The 25,734-nt window shown below is 41.9% G+C and overlaps 1 protein-coding gene across 20 annotated transcripts in view; it reads right to left on the reverse strand.

The window, feature by feature from the left end:
- The window catches only part of R3hdm2 (R3H domain containing 2), a 111,876-nt gene that overhangs the window by 26,507 nt on the left and 59,635 nt on the right, over positions 1-25,734 (reverse strand). For 9 of the 20 annotated variants that reach the window (XM_057758149.1, XM_057758150.1, XM_057758140.1 and 6 more), the window contains 10 exons: positions 20,003-20,044; positions 19,245-19,331; positions 15,299-15,425; positions 10,238-10,316; positions 9,527-9,586; positions 8,736-8,876; positions 8,151-8,259; positions 5,422-5,517; positions 2,648-2,679; positions 2,480-2,536 (listed from right to left, as the gene is read on the reverse strand). In XM_057758149.1, coding sequence (XP_057614132.1) covers positions 2,480-2,536; positions 2,648-2,679; positions 5,422-5,517; positions 8,151-8,259; positions 8,736-8,876; positions 9,527-9,586; positions 10,238-10,316; positions 15,299-15,425; positions 19,245-19,331; positions 20,003-20,044 — 830 coding nt within the window. The remainder of the gene's footprint in view (positions 1-2,479; positions 2,537-2,647; positions 2,680-5,421; positions 5,518-8,150; positions 8,260-8,735; positions 8,877-9,526; positions 9,587-10,237; positions 10,317-15,298; positions 15,426-19,244; positions 19,332-20,002; positions 20,045-25,734) is intronic. The other 11 variants (XM_057758139.1, XM_057758148.1, XM_057758153.1 and 8 more) reach the window with 7 other exon arrangements.

A 25,734-nucleotide genomic window follows, 5' to 3' on the forward strand; every position in this document is an offset into this window, starting at 1 on the left:
ACCTGGTGTGTAGCCAAGGGTGACCTTGCACTTTTTATCCTCTTGTTTCTACTTTTTCATGCTGGGATTAGAGGTGTGCACCGCTGTTCCCACTCTCACGTGGTGCTGGTGACTGAACCCAGGTCCTCTGTACACTAGGTAAGTTCTCTATCAGGTACATGACCAGCCCTAACCTAGGTTAAAAAAAAAAAAACTGTCCTTAAACCTTTACATCTTCTTCTAACTTTTTTATTTTTATGAGGCAGAGTCTCACTGTAGCTCTGGCTGTTCTAGAACTTGCTATGTAGACCATGTTGGCCCTGGAACTCATAATGATCCTCCTGACTCCACCTCCTCCCAAGTACTAGGATCCAAAGTGTGTGTTACTATATTCAGTTGTTTATTTTTAAAAAGTTTTTTTTTTTTGATTAGGTGGATATATGGGTGTTAGTGGGAGGTGTGTGGATGCAATGCAGGTGCCCATGGAGGTAGAAGAAGGTGCCAGAGCCCCATATTCCCCTAGAATTACAGGCAGTTGTGAGCTACCTGATGGGAGTGCTGGGAACTGAACTCAGGCCCTCCAAGATCAGTATGTGCTCTTAACTGCTGAGCCATTTCCTTAGACCCTACTTTATTTAACTGTTGATTTTCTTTACATTTGCTTATTTGTGTGTGTATGTAAATGTCAGAAGACAACCCACACACAGGAATTGATTTTTCCTTCTACTGTGTGAATCATGGGGGTTGAACTCACGTCATCAGGGTTGTCAGCAACTGCATTTACGTGCTGAGTTATCTCACTGGTCTTTACCTAGGTCTTTAATCAAAACTCAGTTTCATTTCTCAGCTTGAAGCAAAACTCTGGAGAGGTGAGGCTGCAGCTGTTCAGCAGACTCTCGAGCTATTCATCTGTGCACCTGGGTACAGCCTAATGCTCACAGGAGAGCACCACTCTTAGGGTGAGTGTGAATTAGGGCTTCAAATAAAAGACAGGCTGAGAGGAAGAAGAGATGTTAGTAAAGAGCTGAGGTGGGACAAGAAAAAGGATACTGGACAAAAATCAGCCTCAGTTTGACACAGCTTTTGTTTCCTTTGATGGAAACCAATTGACCAGGTCAAGATACTGAGAGAGCTGGACCAGATAAGATTAAGATACACTTTGGCTACTGGAAAGCACTGTTCACACATAGGAGTTAAGACTATTATAGGCACTATGGGATGATTACGACCACAAGTGTATACTATCAAGCAGAATTTTCATTTTTTTAAATTTGAGAACTCTATTATCTTTGGTCCCATTAACAATGCAAAGCTCACTCTGCCTCTGGTTGTCAGATGGACCTCAGGGTGGTACTATCCAGAAATAGAAAAGATCAGAGGGGCTAGAGAGATGCTCAGTGGTTAAGAGAACTGGTTGCTCTCACAAAGGACCTGGGTTTGATTCCCAGGACTCACATGGTGGTCTCACAACTGTCTGTAACTTTTTTCAGGGGAATCCGATGCCCTCTTCTGGCCTCTGTAGGCACTGCATGTACGTGGCGCATAGACACACATGCATGCAAAATACCCATACACATAAAATAAATCTTTAAAAAAAAAGTTCAAAAATATGGAAATTCTTTATCTCAAGGGTGGGAAATTCCATTGTCCCAATCTCTTTTTCCTCCTCTTCTTTTTAAGATTATTTTTATTTATGTGTATGTGTGTATGTCTTTGTGTGTATGTGGTACACATGAATGAAAGTACCTGTGGAGACCAGAGGGCATCCGGTCCCTTGGAGACATAAGTGCTGGGAAACGACTTCAGGTCTTCTGTTACACAGGCGACCACTGAGCATCTCAGTTTAACTAGCTTTAGAAACGTCAATAAGGAGAGCACAACTAAAGCCTTAGAAATGAGACATATTCTGGTTTCCTTTGATACTTAGGATTTAAATATGGAGAAACCCTTTAGAAAGAGTAATGAGTTACAGAGTCAGATACCTATCTTTTCTGCGGTCATCTTCTGCTTAATATTGTCTCAAAGAGAAAACTATATAAAGAGACATTCACATATGTATTTGTATATGTGCATATATTATCTTTCCGGAGATAAAACTATTCCCTAGTGTAGGTTCAGATAGCAGCTGTCCACACCTTCCCTAGAAGAGCAAAGGTGGTCAGCAGACACTTATTCTTTTACCTTACAATAGGTGTATGTCGGAATCTTTTAAAAATGTCCAATTCCAGCCAATCTGAGGGAGGATATGGTACGTACCTGTCTCAGACACAACTAGCTGTCCCCAACACCACCTCTCAGGACTCAATGAAACTGACAACAGTAAAGTCACTGAGAAGAAGCCTTTCCCCCAAGGGAAAAAGAAATCCAGTAAAGCAAAATCCACAAATTTAATTATTCTACAAGCAGCCATGCACTGAGCAAAACCACTCACTACACTGAAAAGATTACAGCAAAACAAAATTAAAATTAAAAAGGAGAGATAAAGATCACACACGGGTACCTAAAAATCTGCCTTCTCTTGTGAGAGCTAGAAGAAAAGGCTTCTTTGCAGAGTCTGCTGGTTAACACCAAAACAAAACAAACAAAACAAAAATAGCATCATTATAGGATTCTCTGAACCCCACTGATAAAGCTAAGCGATAAGAGAGAACATGTGAATGGTACTAACCTGATATCACTTAGATATCCGTTCTGGCCAGTCTAGGTGAGGGAGAAAATGGAAAATAACTCATAAGAAAATAATAAGACATAACAGAAAAGGATGTCCATGATGCTATCAATACCTATGATCTTCAAACCAAAGCTCTCACCCCACCAACAGGGAGAGAGGGAGCAAGGCTAGGGTAACCGACTGCCTTACCTGAGCCTGACTCCTCACCTTTCCTGTGAAAACACTTGGCATTTTTAGCCTTTCCACAATGTTTAAAATGAGGGTTGATAAAGGGAGCATGGAGAGGAGGAAGGGGAAAGTTACAAACCTAATTATTTCTTTTTTTTTTTAAACCTCTACATTAGTTAACTGACTGTAATAATCAACATACTGTATTTTAAGAATGTTCAAAGGAAGGGAGACACGAGAAGGAAACTTCGTTTTTTTGGAAATTAATCTCAGTGGCTGTTGTCTTTCTGCCCTTTTGATTTGCCCAAAATAAAAGGCTCTCTGACTTGAGCCCCATTATGGGTGAGATACTGGGGCAGCAGATACCATTTAGAGCCTAGAAAAAATGAGGACATTAGAAGTCTGAAGCCGTCCCACCGGGATCACTTTTTCTGATAAAGCCACAGAGCTGAATGAGGTGAGCACTGTGGTGGACTTCCAAACCTTCGAAGAAGGCACCAAGAGCATCCAGCAGTTGAGCGTGTGGGCTCTGCACAGAGCAGAGACTCCTCCATTGGGCAGCTTTCCCAAGACACAGCTCAGGCTCTAGAGAAGGCTGCAGCAGCAGCATTTCCATCCGAACACCCTTCTTGGCACTTCCCGTTCTGGGCCTGCCTCCTTGTCCTCACTCTACCCTCAATCACTCCCTCTGCCCGGGAGGGTTCCTCTCCACATGGAATCTTTGGAGGATGGTGGGCTTTGGCCATTTCTCCTCCTCTAGATCTTCTGAGATTCGAGGCCTCTACTACAAGAGCTAGGAAGTACTGAAACGAAAGTGATAAACCCACGAGGATTTAACAAAGAATACATGTGTTAGCAGAGGCTTGAGCGACTAGAAATCAGGAGGGAAAAGGAGAGAAGAGCTAACTCTGCCTTCCTTATGGCTGTAGGTAGATGTGTTCCACTGTGGTTGATAAGTAGCCCCAATGTCCTAAAAAAGTAGTCTGTGCTTTCAGATCATAGGGTTTTGCAAAGGGCTTGACACAGTGAGGCAGCCATTTCCCATGTGTCAGTGAGGATGCAGATAGTTAGGCTGTCATTGCTGGCACTTCTGAAGACCCCAGAGTAGAGCGAGCTAGCAAGAGGTAGCTCTTATTAGGTTATGAACACAGACTCTGGAGCCAGACTGTCTACCTACAATGTTTAAGAGGTTGTTACCAAACCTCTTTGTGTTTTATTTATAAAATAAGAAAAATATTTAAAATAATAGACCTATTGTGAAGATGTGAATTCACCTATATAAAATGCTAAGAAAAGCTAATGCTTACTACGTAAGTATTTCTATTCACAATTTAGGGTCATCCTGGTCATAACCATGACATCTCTTTCATTCCACCCACATGGTTTGCAGGTGATGTATGAACTCTCTGAGTAGGGTTAATTTGGAGGACAGACTTTTCTGACTCAGAATGGAAGTCTACATAATAGAAGGTAAGAAGTTGCTTCGTGAATTCTAGGCCAGAAAGCTTGTTGTGTGTCACTTTCTAGGAAGGATTCGTAAAAGTACTTGGCTCTCTCTAGCTAATGGATCAAACACACGGGAGTTCAGGAGTTTAGTTGGAAACAATATTTTTCTGAGTGAGGTGATGATGAAAAGACACACACACGTTGTTTTGTGTGTGTTTGTGTGTGATATAAAAATGGGAGGGGTGTCTTGATGAGAGAAGAAGACAGAGGAGTGGGAGGGAATAGTGTTCATCACATGATTTAACTTCCTTTGTTGCTACTCTGACAGTAAGATGTTTTCCTATCTGGATCCACATGTTCTGGAGATCTGTTTACCTGCTGCTCATCTAAAACCTTTCCTGAAACAAGCTATACATCTCTTAGACTAACAGGCAAAGGTAACCAGATAAAGGGGTAACAAGTGCATCTGAAATGGCCCACGTTCTTAAAAACAAAGCTATCTAGACTCTGTGATGCTGCCCTTTGGACTATGGAGCCCTTCGTTTTCTAGGAACAAGGTAAGAAATAACGGAAGAAGGAGACTCCCCATTCAAGCAGTACCTGAGGGAGCAGGAGTACCCTGTGCATGGGGATGTGGGGCCTGTAGAGGACGATGCCAGAACAGCACTTTACTAAAGCATCAACACAGCCTAGAAACAAGCTGGCTAAACAAGATGGGTGTCGAGCCTGTATGGATGCTGAGTCTTCTACTGAGAAACAAAGATGCACAGAACAGACAATGGGAATCTACAAGGCAAGCTGGAGAAGGCCCTGCTAGCCAAGACTTAGGTCCTTTCATCATCAGCTCTGCCAAAGGCATTTCTCTTTCCGGTCTAGTTACATTTACCAAATTCAGCCACTCCAAGTTTCGCTTCTCTTTGGATACCATACAGCAAAATGTATTCCAAAATACAAATAAAAACCTGTAGCTTCCCAATAAGCCACATTCAGGGTTAGAGGTCAAATCTGGGACTGACTGATGTTGGTTTTAAAAAAAAAAAGGAAAAAAAGAAAAAGGAAAAGAAATACAAAGAGCCAACAACATTTATGGTGGGTTCTTCCCATTCACAGTTAGAGCTAAGAGCTAGGATCTGACAACTCTCAGAAGCTACACTTACCTCTCGGGCAAATATTCTCTCTCGGACCCTTTGATATTCCTCCTCTCTCTCTTCTATTGACTTGCTCCTCCTTCCATCCTGCAATGGAACTCTGATCTAGATCGATGAGCAGAATTAAGCTAGTTAAGTTCTCCTCGTACTGCAAGCTCACTGCACACCAGCAAGGAAGAGAAACCGGGAAAGTTTATAGTTGCCATCAAAAAAATGGAAAATAAAGAAATGAAACTTCAGTCCTGAACAGGTTTCACTGGGTACATCTGACCATGCAGTTTGGGAGATCAGCTTTTCTGGATGGTAGAGGACTTGCCACACCCCGCCCACCCCACATACCAAGAACAACAACTATTTTTTAAGGGTTGGGTTGCTTCCCTGGAGTAATCAAGTACTGTTCAGTCAGTAAAGATGAAGACAACAGCCCTGGGAAAATAAACAACCGTTCTTTAGAGGGCAAGTAAGGGAAAGAAGGAAGCTGAAGAGGGCAAAGAAATAAGTGTTTACCAAAGCTGAATGTAGAGGAGGTTCACAGAACTGACACTCAATAGGACCCTGTCTTTTGTCTCCAATGCCATGTCCTAGCAACCCAAGTCAAACATGACTCAGCAAAGAGGGTCTTAGACATTAAATCTCAGGGGTGAAGCTAATCTAAAAGACTAAACATTTCTGTCACCTTAATTATAGCTATTGAAGGGAGTTGAGGAGACAGAAATTACAGAAACAAAAGAACAAAGAGAACAGAGCAACATAGAAGAGAAGGAGAACAAAACGGAAAGAAATGAACAGAGAAAGGAGCAGATTAATGAGTACAGTGAAAAGAGAGGAGAGGAGTCAGACAGGGTACGGAAGGAAATGGAGCACACAGACTTCATGTTCTCTGACAGACAGTGTGGTGAGCAACAGGAATGTCTCATGGGCAGATGACCACTTCCAGCTAGCCATCACCTTGCTTCCCAGCACTGCTTCTCCTCTTCAACTGCTACTGTGAACACTGTGGGGGGATGTATGGAGAACCCTTCTCTACAGTGACTGCAAAAGCAAGGCGTTCTGAGAGGGAACTCACAGAGCCACTGTCAGCACACTACAGATAGCTCTGACCTGCAGTCAGATCTAAGAACCCACTGCTCTAGGCTGATACTCTGTCATTACCAGTTTCCAAAGGCAATCCAAGACTTCCGAAGTCTTGCCTCTGATTAGATACAGTCCTCATCACTCTTTAGACCTACAGCCCACTAACCATCTTTCATCAGTTCAATTACAGGAAGACAGAGACCCTCAACAGTGCTGAGCCTCTAGCACTGTAAAGCCAGTGGCAGAGTAGAAAACATAATGGGGCATCAAGGTAAATCCCAGCTCTGCTGACTCCCAGTAAAGTGACTTCAGGCAAGTAACTTAGCATCTCAGACTCAGTATTTTATGTGTAAAGTGGGGTTAATAACCCCATTTACACTGGGTTGTGGAAAGGATCAAAAGAGATAACATATATATGTTTAAAGCAAAGCCCAGCTCAGGGAAAAATAGCAATATTAAGTTTTTACTAATACCACAGTCAGAAAGCACACAGAATCTACTCTACTACAGACAAAGCTTGAAGCTGTGAGATGAAAAGTTCACAACAGAACAGATCACCTTCCATTCCAATGTGCCTCTAGGCCTGAACACTTCCTGATCCAGGGAAAGGGTTTGGGAAAATGTAGAGAAGGGCATCAGGATGGAAAGGCTCTTTCTTGTTTTACAAAAATTTGTCTTTTTGTAGTTTTCTTTGCTTTCAATCAGATCCAGCATGTTTGTCCCCATTAGATAATGACACCTTTCTTAAAAGGCCTCCCTTTCAATAGTCAAGCAAGCAAGAAAGGTACTGGTCTCAAGACCATGTAATATTTCAAGAAAACGAATTTTGACTCTAGAAGTAAGACATTGTTATAGAGTTGCTAACCCTTAGAGCGTATTGGCTCTACCCAACCATACTCTTCAAATCAATTCCCCTTTGGAGTCCAAGCAGATGCAGGATAACTCTGAACTTTCCATTTAGCTAGGAAAACTAATCCTTGATCATTTGCTATCTCCAGGGGTAGAGGTCAGAGCAGCACCAGACCCCCCACAAATGAAGGGATAGGACAGTTTGTTAATTTCTTAGTTCCACAGGAGTGTACCACAAAGGGACCCGAGTTCCCAGCACGGAAAGTCAAATTAACTCACCTTGGTAGGAGGTGGGAAAAAGATTAAGGAGTTTGCCAAAAGGATCAGATATACCTTTATAACTGATTAAATTAGATCATAACTTTGCCAGTTCAAGGCTAGTCCTCAGCTAGAATAAGAATGAAAATGGGATAAAGCAGCTTTTGGCAGCTCTCTATGTATGTCTAGGGGTCAAGTGGAGGTGCTGGGGTGGAAGGAGACAACACTGAAATCGGCTGGAGCAAGGCTGACACAGGGAGGGCCTTATTTGTACAAAATGAAATGTGGTTCGAAGTTAGTGGCAGACCTAAAGAATTGTAGGCCAAATGAGATCACTCAGCAAACCTGAGCACCATGTCTCTCTGGGGCTATGAGGGTGGCGTGCAGCTCAACAACTGTAGTCAGATCCTCAGGGGTGAGCCAAAACCAACTCCAGATAACAGCTCTATGTATGTTTCCATTCTAAGACATTCTCAATTTTCTCCACTCCCCCATCCTCCTCCCTTCCCAGTTTCTCTTACTGCAGTCTCTTTAGGCCCACCCTTTCCATTCTTCACCTGGTTATCATCTCGGTCCACACTGGCGTCGTCTCTCTTGAGAATGAACCTCTGTTGAAATTCTGTGTTCTTCTCGTCTTTTATGTGTTCTGAGAACCTCTGTTCAGGGCTGAAGTGGGGAAGAAAGAAGAAAAAGACCTTTACGTTAGGAGGAGAGCCCCTAGGCACAGCTCTCTAAATTCCATATCCTCTACTCAGAGGATTTTTGGTGTCAGGAATCCAAAAAGTCACAGGAAGGTTTAAAAGAATCTTTGTGTGTAATCTCTTCTCTCCTCCATCACCTTTTTCAGAGAGAGCATCTCTTGTAATCTGCTCCTGAAGTGCTGATCTGTCTGCCCCCCACCTTTCCTGAGTATCAGGATGGCAGGAAGGCAGCACCACATGATGCGCACTCTCTGTGTATAACAACGCGTCCTTCACAGCTGTGTCTGTGCTGTCTAATCAGGTCCTGTCTCTAAGACCTCACAGAAAGCAGGAATCAATCAAACACCCTTCCGTCCCTGGAGGAGACATCTGGGTTCTGTCCTCCACTTCTATCATAGCAGCTGTCCCGTGGGATCTTCCCAGTCCACAGTTTCCCCTTACATTCTCGTGTTGCTGGTCTTGTTGATGATGACAGCTTTCCCAGTTTGATCAACATTATGGTCCATCCCAAAATAGGCAGCCACCCGGTGTAAAAGCATCCGGTGATAGGAGGTCATCTGAGGGAACTTCTTGAACTGGTTACTGAAGGGGTACCGGGGATAAAAAATAAAAGATAACAGGAGAAGGCAACTAATTTTCCTCAACAGTGTCTAGAGTAGATTTTTTTTTTTCCCCGAGACAGGGTTTCTCTGTTTAACAGTCCTAGCTGCCCTGGAACTTGCTTTGTAGACCAGGTTGGCCTCAAACTCACAGAGATCTGTCTGCCTCTGCCTCCCAAGTGCTGGGATTAAAGTCGTGTGCCACCACTGCCTGGCCTTTTTTTTGTTTTGTTTTGTTTGGAGTACAGAATTTTTTTTAAGGAGAACCAGACATACAAAAAACAGATATTTAGTTTGTGAGAACAAAAAGTCTCTCTCAGTATTATTCTGCCCCAGTCTCTAGTAACCCTACCCCTTCCCACCCTGGGCTGACCCCTCCTAAGGCCTGACTGCCACCACCTGATGCTGTTAGTCAAAGGGAATGGGAGAAGTGGAGTGAGAGCTGTGACCATTCCTAGCTGCTAAAAACAACAGGAATGTTTTTTGGCTCAAATTTATATAAATGATAAAAACCTCACCTGCTTTTATACACATGCTGTTTAACCTATTCAGACTGCTTCTACTAAAGCAGTACACAGCTTCTTTCCAATGCCCCCCCCACCTCTAAATGTATATTCCACAAAAGAGACTTACTTGTTGTCACTGATAAACTCCAGAATCTCCTGCTCTAATTTTAGCAGCATCATTCTGTCCCTGTTTAAACAAGATTAAAACAAACAAACAACAAACAAAGAGCTCTCCCACAGATATTTAAAGGAGGGGCTGAAAATCAACTTGTTCATCGCAAAAACTGAGGGGTCTATCCAAACTCTAACAATGGCCATAGCACGGAGGCTGAAGAGCCTCCCTCAACTGTCCAATGTTCTGCAGAGAACACAGCTCAAGCACACGCTTTATATGTCTTTCCTATCCATGTACTCTGTTACTCACATCAGTAATCTAATTATTAGCAGCATATTCATATAAACACATAATTTGTGCTTGCAAATATAGGCATTATTCTATACCCCACCCAGTTATTTAGGGTTTAAAACAGTTATGGTTTTGCTTATGTACAAGTCAACTAGCTCACTCCTTTGGGATTTTTAACTAGTAAACACTCAAGTCTTCAAATTTCTTAGTCACTGTACTCTTCTTAAAATTTTTCTCAACTCTTCAAAACACAGAAATCTCAATGTGAGTATTCTGGATCCCTCAAAATATAAAACTATATTTTAGAAGAATTAAGAAAAGATGAACATTCTATATTCTAGTAATAGAGAAGTGCTGAAAAGCTGCTTGACTTGAAAGGGCTCTGCAATCCCTACCCTATCTCTTCCCCCTTCACATCAATCATGTTATTACCTTGGGTTCTTTTTCAGTGTATTCACAAGAAATTCATGTAGATCTATTCCAGTGGAGTCAGTATATTCTTGGCTGGAGTCTAGAACCACCATAACAAGAGAAATGTAAAAGAAATGAAACTGCTCGCATGGTATCTAATTTCAAATAAAAGTAAATGTCTAAACAGAAATTCCAAGAACAGGAAACCAAAATCAAACTTCAAGCTCACAACATTAAATCTTGAATAATGTTTACTACTAGCTCTGTGACGGTTCCTATCATGTTCTGGGCTGTGATAAAGCACTTATCTAGAATGTGTAGGGTCCTAGGTTCAATTCCAAGTATTGCAAAAAAGGGGAGAAATCATGGGCTAGGGAAACAGCTCAGTGGATATAATGCAGATCCCAACACCCACATAAGAGCGGTGCTGGGACAGACAATGAAGACAGGTGAGCCTGTGGAACTCACTGGCCAGCCAGTTTGCCTAAATCAGTTCTAGGTTCAGTGTAGAGACTGTTTCAAAATATAAGGTGGAGCGACTAGTTATGGCTCAGTGGTAAAGGCGCTTACTGCCATAGATGGGTAATCTGGACTCGATTCCCAGAACGTAAACAGTGGAAAGAGAGAACTAACTCCTGAAAGGTGTCCCTGACTTCTACATATACATCACACACACAATTAATAAACACAGAAATACGTAAAAAAATTAAAATAAGGTAGAGAGCAATAGAAGAAGACACCTGACTTCAACCTCTGGCTTCTACATATGCGAACATATACACATAAAAATATCCCCCCCCCCAAAAGCTCCTATTACAACAAAATGAAGAATGGAAGAATTTGGGTTAGAGTATTACATCAATATTACACTAAAATACTACTTAACATTAATAAATATTTGTCAAATGTCCTGACCAAAATAAAGCAGGTTTTATTCTACCTACTAAAAACAAATTACAGCCGGGCGGTGGTGGCGCACGCCTTTAATCCCAGCACTTGGGAGGCAGAGGCAGGTGAATCTCTGTGAGTTCGAGACCAGCCTGGTCTACAAGAGCTAGTTCCAGGACAGGCTCCAAAGCCACAGAGAAACCCTGTCTCGAAAAACCAAAAAAAAAAAAAAAAAAAAAAACCCTAAAAACAAATTACAGGTAAAAGCAGTCATAGTTGAATTTTCCAAAATCTCAGGGACTTTGTCCAATATAGATGATTTTTTAAGCCCAAGGTTGCTTGATTTACTTGTTAAATATAATTCTTCAAAACCTGAACAGTGTGTGCCCGCAAGTAGACATGCCACGGCACAGGGATCAGAGCGCAACTCTAGCGCCTTCTCCTTTACACTCTAGGTGGATTCCAGGGCTGACCTGGTGCGGGAGAATTGTCTGTATTCTGTTAATCATGTTGTAAATAAACGGTGATTGGCCAGGCAGGAAATATAGGCAGGAAAACCAGACAGGAAGTAGAAATGATGTAATGAGAACAGGAGAATTCTGGGAAGGAGGAAGTTGATTCCTCCCACTCCTGCCCAGACCACCGAAGTAGCAGGATGGGATCTGCCCCACTAAAAAAGGTACAGAGCCACATGGCTAACATAGATCAGAAAAATGGGTTAATCAAGATGTGAGAGTTAGCCAGTGAGAGGCTAGAGCTAATGGGCCAATCAGTTTATAATTTATGGAGACCTATGTGTGATTTTCTTTGGGGCTAAACAGCTGGGGGTACCTGGTGGGAGGACAAAAACCCCAACAACAAACAAGCAAACAGGAGCCCTCATGCTACACTGACCTGCATTGTAAACACTGTTACCCACATAGCCATTTGCTGCATCACAAATGTGACAGTTTTTATAGACTCTGTCTTTTTGCTACCACCCCAAAGTTTAAAGCCAGAGTCTAGTAAGTAGAAGTTTATCTTTATTATAAAACATTTAACAGGGCTGGAGGTGTATTAGTAAAGGGCTCATTTTAACACATATGAAGCTCGTGGGCGGTGGTGGCGCACGCCTTTAATCCCAGGGAGGCAGAGGCAGGCGGATCTCTGAGAGTTCAAGAGCTAGTTCTGGGACGGGCACCAAAGCTACAGAGAAACCCTATCTCGAAAAACCAAAAAACAAACAAACAAACAAACAAAAAAAAACCACATATGAAGCCCTGGGTTTGATCCCGAGCACCACTTAACATAGAGTATGGTAATCCCAGTACTCAGGAGAATGAGGCAGAAGGATTAGATGCTCAGGCCAGCCCAAATTACATGAGACCCTGCATCTAAGCAAACAAAACACTGCAGCCATCCCCAAACCAACATGTAAAGGTTATCTGGAAGACCGCTATCATGATTATCCGTACCATCATCTATCTCAGAGCATAACCAAAACCACAACTGAAAACACTGCCTTATATATCTCTGTTCTGTGTAAGAGCTGAGGCAAGTTCATTAAAGGAGCATAGAGGTTAATTAACTTAGTTAATTGCTCCCTCAAGCAACCAAGTCAGCAGGAACTGCTGGGTCAGTAAAACTAGTCGGTGCCAAGGTGTCACGATGAAAAGAAAAAATTGTAGATTTGCAATTCTAGATGCTCAGGAGGCTGAGGCAGGAAAACCCAAGGCCTGCCTGTACTACACACAAGTTCAAAGGAAACTTGGTGAGATTCTGTCTCAAAATAAAAAGTAAAAGATAACAGTGGTGGAGTGCTTGCCCAGCATGTAGAGCCATGAATTCTATCTCTAGCACTACATTACAGCCAGGCATAGTGGCACATACCATAATCCCAGGATCCAGGAAGTAAAGGCAGAGAGATCATACATTAAAGGTCATCTTTATCCACAGAGTAAGTTATAGGTCAGGCTAAGCTACATGAGACCCTGGCTCAAAATTTAAGAGAGAAGGAGCTGGAGAGATAGCTCAACAGTTAAGAGCACTGCATGCCCATTCAGATGACCTGGGTTTGATTTCCAGTGCTACATGGTGGCTCATTACTCTCTGTATCTAACCCTAAAGAACTGGCACCCTCTTCTGGCCTACTTGGGTACCAAGTGTGCACATGGTGCACAGATATACACTCAGAGAAAACATCCATGCACATAAAATAAATGTAATTTTTGAATAAAAAAACTGAAGATGCCAGGCATCTTTAACTCAGCACTGGGAGGCAGAGGCATGCCGATCTCTATGAGTTTAAGACCAGCCTGGTCTACACAGTGAATCCAATGCCAGTGGCCAAGTAGGGGGAGTGGCAGGTGGCAACTGACTTCAGGGTGTCAGCCTACCAAGCGGTGAATCCCTGATAGGCAGGGCCCTGAGACCACAGACTCCAGAATGTCTTTTGCTTCTACTGTGCCTTTACATGTTTGCCGTCTTTCTCTGGTATCTGCATGGTGTGAATGGGTGTGGGGGGATCCCCACTGCCTACAATGTAGTGTATTTCTCATGGAAACATCCTGATCTACTGGGCATTTTTACCTGTGGGTTATTATGAAGACGGTTCCTTCTTAAACTGTACTGTTTAATTTATAATAATAATGTTAGTTTAAATAGTTTTGATGATTAAAACAAGGAAGTGCCACACAGCTAGAACACATGAGTTTCTGTTGAGGAGCTGTATAGACTGTGTCTTAGGTTAATGATTAAGAAAAACAACTGAGCCCGGGGGTGGGGGTGTTGGTATACATCTTTAATCCCAGCACTCGTGGGGCAGAAACAAGAGGATCTCTATGAGTTCGAGGTCAGCCTGGTCTACAGAGCAAGTTCCAGGACAGGCTCCAAAGTTACAGAAAAATTTTGTCTCGAAAAACCAAAAAAGAAAAGAAAAACAATTAAGTCTTGGTAGCCCAGCTAGCTTAAATTCTTTTAACCTTAATGTTGGGAGATGTGTTCACAGTTTTCGGAGTGCATTAATAGCTGAAACAAAGCTTTGAAAATATTAGACTAAGGGCTGGAGAGATGGCTCAGAGGATGAGTGCTGGCTGCTCTTCCAGAGGTCCTGAGTTAAATTTTCAGCAAACACATGGTGGCTCACAACCATTTGAATGAGATATGGTGCCCTCTTCTGGCCTGCAGGCATACATGCAGGCAGAATATTGTATATATAATAAATAAATCTTTAAAAAAAGAAGTTGGATTTCAATAAGAAAAGAAACTATTAGACTAAGATGTTTTTGTCAAATAGTTTTGAGGTTAAAAAAAAAACCCAAGAAGACAATCTAAGTTTTAGAGAAGCACATAGTTGAGTGAGGAACTCGTTAAGGTCAGGGAACAAGAAAAAAGCAGCCCAATTATTACTAGCTGATGCACTTTTCTTGAGAAGATTTGTTGATGACCATAGGTGATGATTAATTCCTTATACCCATTTCCGCTCTTAATCTCCTACTGATGAGTGGGTATGTACCCTAAAGGTTTAAAGTAGAGCTGACTAATTCTTTTTCATATATAAAAGTTTAGATTTGTGATTCCTTTAGGATTCCTTATAAGATGAGTAATAAAGTAATTGGCTCTTTCTATGTAACTGCAAAACACAGTCTGCCAGTAAAAGACCTGATTGAGAAGACTATCTTGTCTGCCTACAAGGTTAATCTATAACAAGCTGCTTGGGTATGAATGTGCAGGGGTTCTTGTGATAATTTCTTTTTCACCTGTACTAGGTAAAATGTTTAATTATATTAAGGGATATGGAAAACATGCTGTTTTAAACTTGTATTCATTGTAATCATTCACTTGAAAAATAGAAGGTAAATACATTGTAATTCCTATATTGCTTGAAAAAGTTTGTTTGGGTATGTACGCTACAGAAAAAAGAATACAGTAGAAAGAATACAGAAGAATAGAGAATAAAGAAGGAAACCATTAAGAGAGTGTGTCTTTTTCCCTTAACCCCCCTCAGATAAAAAAATCCTAGTACACGCAGGTGCTGTGGATTTCCCTTTGAGCCCTGTGCTGCTGGAGGCTGGCCCCTGGGCAGCAATAAGCAAGGACTACAGTCTCCTAAAACAAAAACAAAATAAAATACCTTTCCCCTGAAAAAATGAGATTTAGAGAGACAGAGCACACTGTGGCTCAGGTGCTAAGCTGGATGAGAGGTACAGTCCTCACCTCTAGAGAGCATCTTTCTTGGGACCTTTTCTTTGCTTTTGTCCTTGTCTTCCTTTTCAGAGACATCTTTTGTGGACTTTTCTTCCTCCTTGTCAGATGGACAGCTGATGTGCAAGTGAATAATATCCTTAAATAAAAGAAAGTGACACATAATCAAAGAAGGAAAAAGATGTAAACCCTTTGCTGGGTGTGCTAAAAATGGTTCAGCTTAATTAAGAGCACTTGTTGGTCTGGCAAGAACCTGGGTTGATTCCCAGCACACATATGGTGGCTCACAACTATCTGCGACTCCAGATCCAGGGGATCTGATGTCCTCTTCTGACCTCTGTGGGCATGGACATGATGCACAGACATATATTCAGGCAAAACATTCACACACATAAAATAAATTTTGTTTTTTGTTTTGCTTTTTTTTTTTTTATTGTTTTTCGAGACAGGGTTTCTCTGTGTAGCTATGGCTGTCCTGGAACTTGTTCTGTAGACCAGGGGCCTCAAACTCACAGAGATGCAACTGCCTCTGTCTCCTGAGTGCTGGGATTAAGATTAAAGGTGTGAGCCACCACCGCCCAGCTAATAAATATTTTTTTAAAAAACTTTTTTAAATCCCTCAAAATAACAACAAAAGCAAATCTCAGGACGGCAGCTTTATCTTTTCTTTCCTTCTCTTTTTTTTAAAAAAACCTTTATGTGTGTATGTGCACACAAAGGAGTGTTTGTGTTTCAGTATGGGCATGTGTGTGCCACAATATACTTGTGTAGGTCTCTTGTGGAATAATCTTTTTGTACACTGTGAAGGTGTGCTACTGTTATTGGTTTAGTAAAAGGGTGAATGGCCAATAGCTAGGCAGCATATCCAGGTATAGAGGACACTGGGAAGAAGGATGGAGATGCCAGGAGTCACCACTCAGATGCAGAGATGAGTTGACAAGCCATGAGTTATGTCACAGCATATAAATTAATAGAAACAGGTTACTTTAAGTTTTAAGAGCTAGTCAGAAACAAGTCTAAACTATTGGTCGAGTTTTCATAATTAATATGTCACTGTGTCATATTTTATGAGTTGATGGCCTAAAATAAAAGTCTTATTTCCAGAGGTCAGAGACCCTTGCTTGAGACATGCTTTCCTGTGTGTAGTGGTGTGTCCATGCTAACTATCTAGTGTTTAGCTTCCGGCAATTTTTCAGTCGTTGCCTCTTATCTCACCGTAGGAAAATTCACACTGGGCATATGAAGTCCTTGCATGCCAAGGCTTTAGCCACTGTGGTTTTGTTTTTTTTTTTTTTTTTTTTCCGAGACAGGGTTTCTCTGTAGCTTTGGTGCCTGTCCCGGAACTAGCCCTTGTAGACCAGGCTGGCCTCGAACTCCCAGAGATCCGCCTGCCTCTGCCTCCCGAGTGCTGGGATTAAAGGCGTGCGCCACCACCGCCCGGCCACTGTGGTGGTTTGAATAAAAATGAACACTATAGGCTTATATATTTGAATGTTTAGTGGCCAGGGAGAAGCACTATCTGAAAAGATTAGGAGGTGTGGCCTTGTTGAAAGAAGTATCTGGGAGTGGGCACTGAGGTTTCAAAAGCCCACGCCGAGTGGCTCTCTCTTCCTGCTGCCTTTGGATTTGGATGTAGAACTCTCAGCTATGTCATGTTCCCTGCCATGATGACAACGGATTAAACCTCTGAAACTGTAAGCAAGCTGCAATTAAATGCTTTCCTTAGCTGTGGTCATGGTGTCTCTTCACAGCAGTAGAGAGCCCTGAAAGACCCACCGAGTCATCTTCCCAGCCCAAACTTAATCTTTTTCTTTTTTTATTGATATTTATTGAGCTCTACATTTTTCTCTGCTCCCCTCCCTGCCTCTAGACGCCCCCTCTTTAACCCTCCCCCAAGGTCCCCATGCTCCCAATTTACTCAGGAGATCTTGTCTTTTTCTACTTTCTACTTTCCATGTAGGTTAGATCTATGTAAGTCTCTCTTAGTATCTGCATTGTTGTCTAAGTTCTCTGGGATTGTGGTTTGTAGGCTAGCTTTCTTTGTTTTCTGTTTAAAAACCATCTATGAGTGAGTACATGTGATAATTGTCTTTCTGTGTCTGGGTTACCTCACTCAAAATAATGTTTTCTAGTTCCATCCATTATCCTGCAAAATTCAAGCTGTCGTTATTTTTTCTGCTGTGTAGTACTCCATTGTGTAAATGTACCACATTTTCCTTATCCATTCTTTGGTCGAGGGGCATTTAGGTTGTTTCCAGGTTCTGGCTATAACAAACAAAGCTGCTATGGACATAGTTGAGCACATGTCCTTGTGGCATGATTGAGCATCCTTTGGATATATACCCAAAAGTGGTATTACTGGGTCTTGAGGAAGGTTGTTTCCTAATTTTCTGAGAAAGCGCCACACTGACATCGAAAAGGGTTGTACCAGCTTGCATTCCCACCAACAATGTAGGAGTGTTCCATTTCCCCCACAACCTCTCCAGCATAAGTTGTCATCAGTGTTTTTGATCTTGGTCATTCTTACAGGTGTAAGATGGAATCTCAGAGTTGTTTTGATTTGCATTTCTCTGATGACTAAGGATGTTGAACATTTCCTTAAGGTCTTTTAGCCATTTTAGATTCCTCTTGAGAGTTCTCTGTTTAGGTCTGTACTCCATTTTTTTTTAAATTGTATTATGTGTTCTTTTGGTGTCCAATTTCTTGAGTTCTTTGTATATTTTGGAGATGAGACTTCTGTCTGATGTGGGGTTAGTGAAGATCTTTTCCCATTCTGTTGGCTGTTGTTTTGTCTTGTTGACCGTGTCCTTTTCTTTACAGAAGCTTTTCAGTTCCAGGAGGTCCCATTTATTAATTGTTTCTCTCAGTGTCTGTGCTACTGGTGTTATATTTAGGAAGTGATTCCCTGTGTCAGTGTGTTCAAGTGTACTTCCCACTTTCTCTTCTATAAGGTTCAGTGTGGCTGGCTTTATGTTGAGGTCTTTGATCCATTTGGACTTGAGTTTTGTGCATGGTGATAGATATGGGTCTATTTTCATTCTTCTACATGTTAATATCCTGTTATGCCAAACTTAATCTTAGAGAAGAGTGTATGTTGCTAATTATGTTGGATTTTTGTTCCACCAAGTGTGCAGAGGGCAACCTTTTCCTGTTGGACATTACAGATGAAGCTGCACTGGCTATACTTGTAAGAACTGGAAGGTAAGCCAAGCAATGATGGTGTGTGCCTTTCATCTCAGCACTTGGGAGGCAGAGGCAGGTGGATCTCTGTGAGTTCAAGGCCAGCCTGGTCTACAGAGTGAGTTCCAAGATAGCCAGGACTACACAGAGGTACCCTGTCTAAAAAAACCAAAAGAAAAAAAAAAAAAAAAAAGGAACTGGATGGTAATAGGTAGATCACTGAAGAGGAAGGGTGTGGCAGAAAACCTTTCAGCCCTGGGTCCTCTGCCACGTGAGCAAGATACCAAGACTCACACTGCCCACTGTCACCATGTAATACCACAAGAGCTTTTCTTTCCTTTTATGATTTATTTCTATTTTATGTACATTGGTGTTTTGCCTACATGTATGTCTGTGTGAGTTACAGACAGGTGTGAGTTGTCATGTGGATGCTGGGAATCTAAACAGGATCCTCTAGAAAGCAGCCAGTACTTTTATTCACTGACACATCTCTTCAGTCCCAAAGAGTTTTTCTTTAAAGTATCCTTTCATGCAAGTCTTGGTGGTGCAGGTCTGTAATTCTAACACGCAGGAGGTAGTGGTAGGGGCTGGAGTATCAAAGTCATCTCTGGCTACATAAAGAGTTTGAGGCTAATTGAGATATGTAAGACCCTGTCTCAAAACAACATACTTTCTTCCTTGATTTCAAGGTCCGATGTCCATGTTGTAATTGCTCTTATGTTTTACCCGACAACTGCCAGGCTCAGAATGTGCCATACTCAGGTTGTAAAAGACCTACCTGGGCATCTAGTGGCCCATCAGCAAATGGAGTGGAGGATTCCTCACACACTGCCAGACTGCGTACCAACTTGAGCTTGGAATTAGACTGAAAAACATAACAAACATCAAAAATACAGTTCGTATATATTCCTTTGGTGAATATTTAGAAATACCTTCTTAGATTCCATGACTTGCAGTTCCTAATAAGTAGTACTATTGTTCTTTTTTAAAGGTTCTAACTATGTACCTCTAGCTGTCCTGGGGGAGAATTTCGTAAATATTAAAACTCATACAGACAACCATTCTCCTAGGGAAGCCAGGAGTGAGCAGAGAAATCAGTATAAACAATATCAAATACCCTCAGGCTCCATGGAGTCTTCTCAGGCATTGTTTCAGGTTCAGATATAGACTAGACCTGAATAGGAGTGAAAAGAGCCAGACTTTTCAGTAGGAAATGTATGTAAATATGCACGCAACATTAAAGTGGTGGTGGTGCATGCCTGATCCGTGCTGAGTTCCAGGCCAGCCTGGTCTACAGAGCAAGTTCCAGGACAGCCAGGGCTACATACAGAGAAACCTTGTCTAGAAAAACAAACAAAAAAGTACATGCAACTACGTTCACACAGTGTGTGATGGACGCTCATGACTGAGATATAAAAGGCAGGCAAGAAAGCTCTGCCTATCTGTGATCTGAGAACCCAGATGGTTCATGAAAGGTGTGACAATGAAGTTGTGACAATGAAGTCACAGAGTAAGAGGTGGGAGAAGAGCTCTCACCTTGGCTCTCTTCCTGGCATGACCATGGCTGGATGTCCGCCTCTGTTAGAAAAGGATTAAAAAAAAACAGGAAAGGTGGGGAAATCAATACTTCTAAGCAATGCACATTAACATCAGCAACAGCATACTCATTATTAACTGGTTTTAACTGCCATTATACTATGGTGAAAATCACTTGGCGTGGTTGTTGCCCAATTCTAACTCCATACAGAATTGATCTTGTATCCCCCTCTACTTTCAAAGCACCATTCACCATGAAACAAAGAATAAAATGATAATAATTTCCTAGGTTATTTTGTATATTGATGAAAGTCTTAGACAAATCATGGAATCCTCTCCTGACTGTATGCACTGCCAGAGCATGAAATGTTTTTTCTTGTAAGCTTGCTCACAGAAGTCTATTTAATCCATAATGGAAATAAAATATGATTCCTCAGTGTCTTTCTCTCATTTTGAGACAGGGTCTCACGTATCCTAGGCTGGCCTTGAACTACCGGCATCCATTAACACGCCTGGCTTATGTAGCACTGGAGATCAAACTCAGAACTATGTGCATGCTGGTCAGGTACTCTACTAAGTGAGCTATGTCCCTAGCTCCCTCCCTCCATTTCTTTTTTGACAGGATCCCACTAAGTAGTCTAATCTACTCTAGAATTTCACTCCTCCTGCCTCAACCTCCCAAGCAATGGAATTATAGGTGTGTGCAACTATACCCAGGTGTAACATTCTTATTTCTTAAAATGTTTTAATTTGATTTTTTTATGTGTAAAAGTGTTTTGCCTGCATGTATGTCTGTGCACCACATGTGTGTGTGTAGTATGCATGGATACCAGGAAAGGGCATCAGATCCCTTGGAACTGGAACTGAAGACATTTGTGGGCTGCAATGTGGGTTCTGAGAATCAAACCTGGGTCCTGGAAAATCAGCCAGTGCTCTTAACTGCTAAGTTGTCTGTTTCTCCAGCCCCAATAACGTTTTTTAAAATTACATTTTATTGTGTGTGTGTGTACATGAGCACCATGACATGTAGTGGCAGCAAGTGGACAACTTGCAGGAGTTGTCTGTGTTCTTCTACCACGTGGGTTTCAGAGATCAAAATTAGAGCACTTTTGCCTGCTGAGCCATGTCCTGGCCCCGTAACATATTTCTAGGACAAGGCATCTAGAGTTCCGAGTTGATACACCCAGAACATCTGTCCCTGTGGTTACAGAAATGAGACGGAGAGTCTTCCTTCCTGTGTGTCCCCCTGGCCCGTTCTTGGGTCTCTACATGGCTCTGGCTGTACTAGAACCCATCATGTAAACTAAGATGGTGTCAAACTCAGAGATCCACCTGCCTCTGCCTCCTGAGCAATGCTTCCCTTCTAAAACAAGAAAATTCTCCTAGTTCTAAGCATTCCAGTGGTGGTCTAGTAGCCTCTTTGGGTAAGAAATGTGGTATAAGACAGGATAAAAAACAAAGAAGATGGGAGACAGGGACAAGCACTCCAAAACAAAGAGGAGAGAACGTAGATATGGAGTGTGGCATCAGCCGAGGAAGAGGAAGGGTGATGCTGGAGGCAGGCGTGGGGCAAACAAACAAGTAAGTACCTGCTAAGACTTCTGAGCATGTGAGAAGTCATCATGGGGCTTTGAGGAAGGGTTAGGGTAAAGAAAAAACTGAGGCTGGAAGATGGGGGAGGTCAGACAAGACAGAGGCAGAATATCAGCATGGTCTTGGTGAGGTCAGGATTTCTCTTTCTTTTGTCCTCTTTACAAGTTAAATAACTCTGCCGCAGCACAAAGTGGAGAAATGGGATGGTGGGTGAGGGTAAGAAATGCTGGAGAACTAGTCAGTGGAGAGGCATGCTACGACGAGGGAGGATGGGCAGTCCACAACACAGAGCAGTATTTCTCACTGACCTTTCGAGGAGGTAAACTTACAAACGGCACGAACATTCAAAAGGTGTAACAGTTAAATACTGAGTACTTTCATATTTTCCCCGCAAATACTTGACCAGGTTCCTTCCTCAATAGTCTATCAGTACTGAATTTCTTTTAAATTTATCTATGGACTTGTATATATATAAGCTTACTATAAATATATACACTGAAAAAATCAATTATATACACTACTCTGAACTTTATGATTAACTTTCACAGATATCATTCCACAGAATATATATTGGTTTTTGTTTTTTCCATAGTGTGGCTATGCTACAGTTTATTTTTACCAACCCCTTTAATTATATATTATTAAGATGTTTCTAATTTTTACTAGTACAGTGACCATGTTTTTGAGTCTATCCATTAACACAGTAGATCAATGGTCCATTTTACAATCTTTCTAAAGTGCTGCTAAACTGCCCTTCAACTTGTATAAGTGTCTACCTCTACTAATAATATATGCATCTACTTCCCATAATGAAGCAAACCCAGGTTAAAGCCTAACAAATATCAGGCACCAGGCAGAGAAGGCATATACACAATCACACTTTCCTTGAACTTTTCAACTCTCATTTCTGAAACAGACAATACTGAAGCACAGAATGCTAGAAGTGATGGCTGGAGTTAAAGGGCTAAGTCATATGATGGAGAAGATGAGACCTAGCCTCAAGCAGTAAGATACACAGAAAGCTTGAAGAAAATTAATATAATCAGTTCCTTATTTCACAATCATTTTTCTAAAGCAGCAGAACAGATGAACCCAAAGGGATTATAAATATAAAGGCAGAAAGTCCAATTAAGAGGCCATCCTCAGCTGGTTATTAATACAGCACACTTGAGTATATGTTAACATAATAGCTTACCCATTCTAAAAAGAATCTCAGAACCCTCATTTTGTACCATTAAATCTCCATGTAAAATCTGTTCTGAATTCCAATAACCAATTCCCAAAATACGTGTTACATGGTCCAAATAAAAAAGCCTCTTCTCTTTTAAACTTTTCGGCTTCAACTCAGAACAAGGACTTCTTTGACAGCACCAGTCAGTTCACTGGGAAGACCACAGAAGAAAGAGGGGAGAGAGAAGCAAGAGGAGAGGAAGTGTTTTCATTGCTGCTGAAAGAACATGGTTGAAAACCAGAAGAGGACAGAGGGCGTCCTAAGGAACTGCTAAGGGATCCAGGGTGTGTAACAAGAGCAAAGGGTCTGTAAAAGGAACAAGAGCTCCAACAGATGGTAGTAGCTCTACCTCCTCTGGTGGGAGCAAAAGGAGTCAGGTGAGAAGGGGAGCAGGTCTTCAGCCCTACAAACTATTTGTATATCAAGATACAGATATTTTTTTAACAAGAAGAGTGCCTCCTAGGAAATATAAAACCTAAAATGCTCTTTCTTTACCGTCTATCTTTAAGAAGTATACACAACAGGAGTTCAAAAGATAATTGAATAATAATTCATTTAATTATTATCTTTCATGTAATCTTGACAGCATATAATTAAACACTCATCAAGTATCTGTCCTGCATATTTAAGATTCATTCTTGGCATCAATGGAGGCTGGAGTATATTTGGAACTGTGGCAAACTGTCCCCACATACTCTGGAAGGATGGGTGGGGAATGACAATCGACACATATAAGCAAACAGAGAGAAAAGCATACAGAACACAGATCTGGCAAACTAACAGGGAAGACAACAGAAGAGCAGACAGCTGGAGAACAAGTGTCTTAGGAAGTTGTCGGACTTTAATTTGTCCCTTTATGTTGCTGTTGCTTTAATACTTAAAAGAGGCAAGGCCTATTGAATTAAGTTGTCTTGAAAAATTATGCTTTGAGTTTCTAGACCTTCTAAACTGAAATTCCAGTTTTAATCAGGCTTTTGATAGAGTTAATGTTTATCTTGCAGGCTTATAATAAAAGACTAATCTCATCCTTGGGCATGAAACGAAGGATTCACAGAAACTGAGCTTGTGTAACAGAAGAAAACTAGAGTAACCACGGAGAAAAGAGCTCTTTAACAGGCTAGCTAGACAAGGCTCAGAATCTGAATACACTGGGCATGGTGCTACAAGCCTTCAATTCCAGGCAGAGGCAGGCAAACTGCTGTGACTCCAAGGCCAGCCCAGTATCTTTCTGTGACTGTCCTGGAACTCACTCTGTAGACCAGCTTTGTGGCAAATGCCTTTAACCACTGAACCATTTCACCAGCCTCTTAAGACTTAATAAATGTGTTTATATGCAACTTTTTGTTTTGTTTAAGGCAGTGTCATACGTAGCCTGGACAGGCCAGCCTGACCCTCCTGTCTCTGCCCTTTGAATGCTGGAAATGCAGGTGTGCACCATGTACTTGCTGCTCTTGTATAAGACCCCGGTGCGGTTTCCAGCATGGACACGGACACTAACAACTATGTTTAACTCTAGTCCTAGAGGATCCAATGACCTCTTCTGGCCTCTGAAGACAAAGTACTGTACGAGGACAAACACATAGACAAAACACTATACCATCTAGCTATATCTGTATCTGTCTATCCATATATCTAACTGTATATCAAGATGGTTCTGGGCATGGTAGCAGCACACAGCTGTAATCCTAGCACTTTGAAGGGTGAACTTCAAGCTTAGACTTGACTACATATCAAGTTTGAAGGTCAGCTTGAACTACATGAAATCCTGTTTTAAAAGCACTAAAAATAGGGGCTGGAGAGATGGCTCAGAGGTTAAGAGCATTGCCTGCTCTACCAAAGGTCCTGAGTTCAATTCCCAGCAACCACATGGTGGCTCACAACCATCTGTAGTGGGGTCTGGTGCCCTCTTCTGGCCAGCAGGCATACACACAGACAGAATATTGTATACATAATAAATAAATATTAAAAAAAAAAAAAAGCACTAAAAATAGTCCTGGCAGTGGTGGCACACACCTTTAATCCTAGCACTCAGGAGCTAGAGGCAGATGGATATGAGTCTGAGGCCAGCCTGGTCTGCAGAGTGAGTTGCAGGACAGTCAGAGCTACACAGAGAAACTCTGTCTAAAACACAAAACCAAACAACAAAAAACACTAAACATAAATAAGCAAATAAATAAAAAATCCAAGTGTAGGTTGTCCCTTGTGCTCAGTGGAGTACAGCCGCCCCATGGTCTGGCCCAGGAGAGTGCACTGTTTATCTTAGTGCGGGTCTGCTTTTTAGTTGCAAATCTAAGCTGCAGAGTAAGTAACTGGTGGAGATAACACCCGCATCTTCTCATTGCTTGCGGATGCTACCAGAGATGCAGTAGATCCCTCCCTTTGAGGTAGAGCAGTAGTTCTCAACCTGTGGGTCACAACACCTTTGGGGTCGCTATCAGATCTCCTGCATAACAGATATTTATATTAATATTCATAACAGTAGCAAAATTACAATTATGAAGTAGCAACAAAATAATTTTGTGGTTGGGGGTCACGACAACATGAGGAACTGTATTAAAGGGTTGCAGCATTAGGAAGGTTGAGAAGCACTAAAGTAGAGGATGCCATGTTGATAATGGCAAACAATGGTGCCAGGAGCTCCAGGACCATGGGCTCTGCCAGCTTAAACTTGCTATATTAATAAAGGGAAGACAGACCCTCTCCCACATCCCCTGCTATACTTCTCCCTTGCTTCCCACCAGGTTCCCAGCACTGAGCTCAATGTGCCTTTGACAGAAGAAAACTTAGCAGTCAGAACCTCAGACAGGCTTCAGACAGCAAAGGGCAGGACAATACTGCCGAACTGCACCAAAGCAGCCTGGGTGGGAAGTGTTCTCCTGGATCTGAAGAGAAGGGAAGAATGGGTCTG

Source organism: Chionomys nivalis, chromosome 25, assembly GCF_950005125.1.
Source record: "Chionomys nivalis chromosome 25, mChiNiv1.1, whole genome shotgun sequence".
Lineage (NCBI taxonomy): Eukaryota > Metazoa > Chordata > Mammalia > Rodentia > Cricetidae > Chionomys > Chionomys nivalis.